This window comes from Haliotis asinina, chromosome 8 (assembly GCF_037392515.1).
Source record: "Haliotis asinina isolate JCU_RB_2024 chromosome 8, JCU_Hal_asi_v2, whole genome shotgun sequence".
Lineage (NCBI taxonomy): Eukaryota > Metazoa > Mollusca > Gastropoda > Lepetellida > Haliotidae > Haliotis > Haliotis asinina.
The window spans coordinates 34,944,805-34,951,538 of NC_090287.1; the positions used below are offsets into that span (position 1 = coordinate 34,944,805).

Below are 6,734 nucleotides of genomic sequence, written 5' to 3' on the forward strand. Positions count from 1 at the left end.
TGATGTGGATATAGTCTTATAAGTATGTGTGCCTTGGAAAACGATATAAACATTTAGTGCCGTTTTGTGATTCTCAAAATCGTTTGACTTTATCTAATAAATGATGTCCACTATAACAACATTTTCTTCACCTGCAGACTAGAACTCTGAGCATGTATAGAGTTAGACACGTCCAGGAAAACACACACAATGTCGGGCCATAAAGAAGATGTTGTGGAAAAACATGATGTCCAGAACCCAAGGTCTGCTGAAGTGGAGACTACAAACAGTGGTGAATCATTTTGGCATGTCTCCGACGTAGACAAGCTTCCTAACTAAGCAGGGCAGAATCTTGACGCGTATTCAATGCTTCTCGTGTAGTTATAGAAACGATTTTTAACCTGAATCAGTCAATGCCTGTTCAAAAAGTCTTCAAACAGATATTTTGCTTTGTTGACAATGCCTGCTATTGCCTTGGCGTGCAAAAAGCACATTTGATATGAGCGAATATGGACATTTTTAAGAATGGAATACAGAATGGAGTTTGGCTTCAGTGAAACATTTTACATTTTCCACCATATCCAGGAATCCTTCACTCTACCACGTTACACCTCGTTATACAGACCTTCTTCGTTTTAGTTTTCCTGTGGGTGTCGTTCTTGTATTGACTTTATTATTTGCAGACGAAAGCACATCTCTGATCCGTGATGACGGCAAGTCCCGCCTGTGGCCACCTTCAGTCAGGCGGTATGTTCCTGTGGAGCCGATTGTATTCGCATACTACTGCTGCATTATAATGACTCTGCCCCTCATACAGTTCTACATTTACGACAAAATAGCAGAAAGCTATGGCGGAGTCAACCATACCACGTCCCATCAATGCGGTCAAAGGACAGATAACTCGTCCGACGCAAAACTCGAGACCAAGATACAGAGCAAAGCTGCTAGTTACAACATATTTTTTCTCTTTACCTCAACATTCCCTGGAATCCTCCAAACAATCTTTCTTGGGTCCATGTCTGATAGATATGGCAGGAAACTGTCAATGCTACTGCCTCTTTGTGGACTTCTATCGGCGTTGACCGTGTATCTCATCGTGTTTGAACTAAACTTACCACTGGGGTGCTTGTTCATTGGCAATACAATCGAGGGCTTCTCGGGCGGCTTTGGGACAATGTTAACGGCGATATTTGGATGTGCTGCCGACATCACACCCGTGGGACCCAAACGAGGATTTAGGATGACTGTAATTCAAGCAGTGATGAGTTTCGGCTCAGCATCGGGATCTTTGGTTGCAGGAATATGGACACAAATGGTTAACTTTAAACAGCCGTTATACTTTTTGATCGCACTATCTGGTGCAACTCTCCTCTTTACAATATTTATATTTCCAGAGACACGTAGAAATCTACCTAAAGGAAGCCTTTCAGTCAAGGAGCATCTCAAATTATTGAAAAGAAGCTTTCAGTTTTATATCAAAGACACTGCAGACAAAAGGCGGTGGAAACTGATAGTATCTTTAATGACTTTCTTTACGTCCTTCTCCGTCGAGCTCATTAAGAACACGGTGCTGATATTGTATCTCTTGGCCACACCCTTCTGTTGGAGTAAAATCCAAATCACCGGTTATGCTGCAGCCAGGACCATAGCGGACTGGATCTGCATTCTTGGACTAACACACTTCCTCTTGGGCCGATTTTCGGAAGTCACCATCGCAATCATTGGATGTGTTTCCAACATCCTCTTCCTCGGACTCATAGGATTTGCCCAGAATAGTGTCCTCGTCATCGTAGGTATGACTTTTGACCTTACTTGATTTGTCTTTAACTGATGTTGCTCTTCTAACCTATCGTTGTTCTTCTAACTTAACAAGTATGGATATCTGCCATTTTGTTACATCTTTGTGCTTCAACTTCAGCGGCTGTGCTTGGGATCTTCAGTGAAGCAGCACCTGCTATGATGCGGTCAGTGATGTCAAAACTCGTCTCCCCTGATGAACAAGGTCAGTGATCTATCAAAATGTGACCGTGACTATGGTTGTGTCTTTCTGGAAACATGATTAACGCATTGGGTGTAATGGGTATGAAGATCTGTAATTACCTCTTATATGTTGTCATGCGTAACTGCCACTAAATATATAACTCATCTGAACTAAGGTAAGTGACCATAAGAGGGCATAGTTCTATTTCACCTCTGATATGAAAATATTATAGTTTATATTGTTAAATTGTCTTCGAATATACCCAGCTAAACATGAAACAGGTTTACACACTTCAACAAAAATATCGTACACATGAACTAGAGGTTAACGATTCAGAGCAGGTAAAATCAGTTCAGTAAAGTAAGTTCAATTCCTTTGTTTTTGTCTTGGATTGATTCTTGGAACGTCGCAGTCCGCAGTATTACCGGGTGTGGCGGCGGTCTCGAGTCAGGACCAGACAATCCAGTGACCAAGAAATATCTATGCATCAGAAAACGTTCATGTGCTGTGGCAAACGGCCGTATATATCCTAAACCATCAAACGACCGTATATATCCTAAACCATCAAACGGCCGTATATATCCTAAACCATCAAACGGCCGTATATATCCTAAACCATCAAAAATCTTTAGGACAAGAAGTATCAGAATCAAAGAGTTCTATTGGCTTATTGGTCCAGAAAAGCTTTCCATATAACGTCGCCTTATCGAGTTACCGATTCAGCAACATTGTATACCATTCTGGTATTCCATTAGAATAATCTGCAATTGTCGGAGAAAGTGGACAAAGGTTAACACAACGAATGTAAACATACAGAAATTGATAGGGCCTTTTTGTGAACACATTTATTCATTTCGACATTGGCATTTACTTTACTTTATTTTACTTTACTGATGTTTCGAGGGTGTCGCATGATCGCGAGGCTCATTTTTTCGTCTTCACGAGAGCGCATATAAACCGGTAAGAAAACATCATGAAGTGGTATGTTTGTAATGTTTTGGTTGTTATAAGTTATTGTATGTAAATAAATGAAAACTCTGCAGTCCGTAATACGTTATGACTAAGTTATTTACTGTTGTAAACATTTTACTTTACTGCTATATGTGAATCTAAGTTTTGTTTATTGCTGCAATCAAACTTATTTCAAGCCTTCAAAAGAAAGATAGCACATCGCTCTCTCAATCATCGTTCGTTCGCTTGTAAGTTGTATTACTTGCAGATGTTAACAGACACTGAACCTGAGGAAATCTAGACTTGCTCCACTCAGGGCTTTAACATTGTACTGACGGCTAGGCAATGAGAAGAACAATGTGGTTCAGGAAGTGTGAGACAAACTAGTTGTTGTTACGTTGGAGTATGTATGTTACAAGTATTCGTTCTCCTTCTTTTTAGCTGCATTAGCAATATGATATAGAAGGTTCTGGTGGCATGAATCGAACAGGGGTAGAGTCAAATTTCTTGTTTGAAGGTATTTCATAATGTTGAAACACCAGTATGAAATCCTCCCAGTGGGTAAGGCTGTTCGGCTGGCCCCAGGAATTACACGAACGGGTCACAAATGTCGTGGCAGCTGATTCCATAATTAATAGTGGGAGCCTTGACAGAGAATGCTCTATGACCCATTTTTTATTGTGAGCAAGTCGCCCTCTGCTGAACGTAGGGACTATACGTACGACGATGTTGTGCCAGTCTACAATGCATTGTTCATCATATGTGAGGATTTTGTAGTGACGCTGTAGTCTAAGCTATGTACTGATGGGGAGCCAGCGTACACTGCTGGGCACCGTGGTGATGTGGGCGATCACTTTGCTCCTTGTGATGACTCGTGCAACATTATTCTGAATCCCATTGCAGATATTTCACTGCAACAGCAGATGTTTCACTGAGAATGTCACTGTGCACTCTTAGAAGTGCCTTATTCGTACTGTGACCAGCGTTTGACGCTGATTGGAATTCCATTTTGATCAACTTCATTTGAACGTTTTATCAGTTTTATTCATTTGAATGCGAGGCAAATCCTTTCGTAGCCATTGCTAGATTTTGCAGACGACACAAGAAAAGGAGATTTAGAATTATGTCCCTTCCAATGATTTGGCATTTGACTTGCCATTTGCAGCGGCGTACATTTAAATGTACCTCGCTTGTAAATGGGGTACATTGAAAATAATGGAAGAGTGCATAACCAAACAGAAAAGGAAACTGATGTGTGAGGTAAGATAAATTCTAATCCCTTGAGACGTTTCTCCACATATGAGAACATACTGACATCTCCCTGCGTGATCTAACTGAGCCTAAGACAAATACCAAATCTCGTATTGCAACTCCATTCGTATCAAAAGCTTCAAGCAGGTCGTTTTGTACTCGCATACGTGCGAATAGTAATAGCCTGGACTACTGCTTTGGGTGGCATGTTTAGAAGTTGGTGAATGAGATAGGGACAAACTGTAAGGATTAACAACGTCTTTAATCAGGTGAAGCGACGTTTCGATTCAGCTTCTTGTATCGTTGTCAAGCAGGTATGAGGCAGATAAGACGGAGTGGTGCATACACGCATGCACGCATGCACGCACACACGCACATACATACATGCATGCATGCATACATACATACATACATACATACATACATACATACATACATACACACACACATACATACATACATACATACATACATACATACATACATACATACATACATACATACATACATACATACATACATACATACAACAGGAACTTAACTGTGCAACACAGTATTTACTTGCAGAAGCCAGTAACAACAATTGACTGCATACAGAAGCCAATGGGATCTACAGGGCAGGAGTGCAGTAACATGTTTGTACAAGTCTGGACAAGAGAACCCATTGAACAGCAACATGACCATCGATCTAAAATTTAGTACTACCTTTATTTGTGATGTTACAGGGGCGCTGTTCGCTTCGGTCAGTACGATGGAGATGGTGGCGTCATCATTTCTCGGTATTGTAGCTACTCTCGTCTACAAGGCATCACTGTCCTTTTTCCCCGGCCTCATCTTCGTCATTCTTTCCGGAGTCATCTTCATCACTGTGCTGATGCTGGGGTAAGACCACATCTGTTCCACGATCATTAGCTGAACAGATGTTGATATTCACATACTGATTGCATGTATGATTAAATTGATCACTGGTTTGTCAAACCGGCAGGTGCGAAAGTACTAGTATTACTAATATCTAAAAATCCATATATAATTATTGTTTCTGTAAATTCCTGTAGAAGTGGTTATTATAGGTTGGAGGAACGTGACAACGATTCGAACTGGATAGACTGGGTTAAGTGATCGGGGCCAGCCTATGTGTAATCCACAGTACAGATCCAGGAATGTCCAACCTATTTATAATTTTGTCATTCCTTACATTCCTGTTTGTTTTCTGTTTCTTTGTATGCAGGTGGATCTTCACAAGTCTCCAACAGTACTCTTTTATACATCAATACACAATACTCTATTACCCCAGTTCAAACATTTTAACGAGTTACTCTTTTAATATATAGCTTACAGTTCCACAATTCACAAGTCTTTATATGTATATAAGTATGAGCACAATATCCATTTCTGCTGGCTGTTATTGGCAGCGTCAGATGAAGAGTGGTTGAAAATTTGAAGTATATATACTGGGAACACATATCGGCTGACATGGCACGTGAAAAAGGTTTACCTTTATACATATTTCTTTTTCAGGGCACTCAGCTACTGTCTGAAGAAAAGCTCCTCTCAGCCGTCGCAAACTATTACGGTGACAGAGGGTTAGCCAATCACAGACCAAGGAGAGAAGGGAGAGGCAGGGTTGTTAACAGTCTGTATTTACTGATAAACATTTTCAGAGTGGACATAGCTGCAACCACCTGGTGCATTAACAACCAAATGAGAAAGAAAAGGCTTTTGTTGATTAAAAGTATTGGTAGGGGTTGCAACAAGTAATCTAATCGTCATATTTGTGCGATGTTTCGTGTTCCACTCGGGTTTTCTGTCAGTCTGTTGTCATAGATATTTGTCTTTAGTTATTCCAGAGTTCCTCAGAAACAACTACACAGAATCAATCCCTATAACCCAAATAACTGAGAGATGGTGTTGCAAAATTGACATGGGTCATTTCAAATTAACCCAATAGTTAATTGCCCCAATCAATAGTTTGCATAATTACCAAGTCTCTATAGATTTGTAATTTCAGGTAGCAAGTGAGCAACAATGACACATATATAATAAGAAGCGCTCAAAGGCTAGGTTTGTTTGGGGCGTTTTTTAAAAAATCTACTCTACTAATCTACTGCCCTGGCTAAGTTCAAGGGAGTAAAATACTTTATCTGTTTATTGCTTAACGCCGCACTCAGTATTCTAGTCATGTGACTGTGACCTGTAAGTAATCATGTGTCAACAGTGATGGATGTCATGAGCACCGATCTACTCAAATCGGACTCCATCCATAATGGTTTGTCGTATGTAGGTAAACATGAGCTTCTGGAAAAACAATTTTAATCAAGATCTTCTCGGGTTTCAACATCCAGCGTAAATGATAAATGGTAAGTAAATAGTCACCAAAGCTCTGGGGTGTTTGTATACATCTCAATATTTTCACAATTAGATGTTCGTGTCATGCTGTGGTTGGAGTCATTCTGATGTTCCTTAACTTCTCAAAAGTTAGATGTGTTATATTTGCCAAGTAATCCGCGATATGCCTTCATATGTCGTACAATATTACATCACAGAGAGAGAGAGAGAGATGAAATATACACAA

The 6,734-nt window shown here is 40.2% G+C and overlaps 1 protein-coding gene across 1 annotated transcript; it reads left to right on the forward strand.

The window, feature by feature from the left end:
- Positions 1–189: 189 nt before the first annotated feature.
- LOC137294226 (proton-coupled folate transporter-like) lies at positions 190–5,750 on the forward strand. The gene is made up of 5 exons (XM_067825221.1): positions 190–271; positions 663–1,772; positions 1,898–1,981; positions 4,888–5,044; positions 5,681–5,750. The coding sequence occupies exons 1-5, from the start codon at positions 190–192 to the stop codon at positions 5,748–5,750; spliced, it is 1,503 nt and encodes a 500-aa protein (XP_067681322.1).
- Positions 5,751–6,734: the final 984 nt, after the last annotated feature.

Excerpts from the sequence above, each read along its gene's own strand:
- LOC137294226 (XM_067825221.1), top strand. The coding sequence starts at position 190 with ATGTCGGGCCATAAAGAAGATGTTGTGGAAAAACATGATGTCCAGAAC. Across the intron at positions 272-662 it reads AGTGGAGACTACAAACAGTG|ACGAAAGCACATCTCTGATC; the intron begins GTGAATCATTTT and ends TATTATTTGCAG. Across the intron at positions 1,773-1,897 it reads TAGTGTCCTCGTCATCGTAG|CGGCTGTGCTTGGGATCTTC; the intron begins GTATGACTTTTG and ends CTTCAACTTCAG.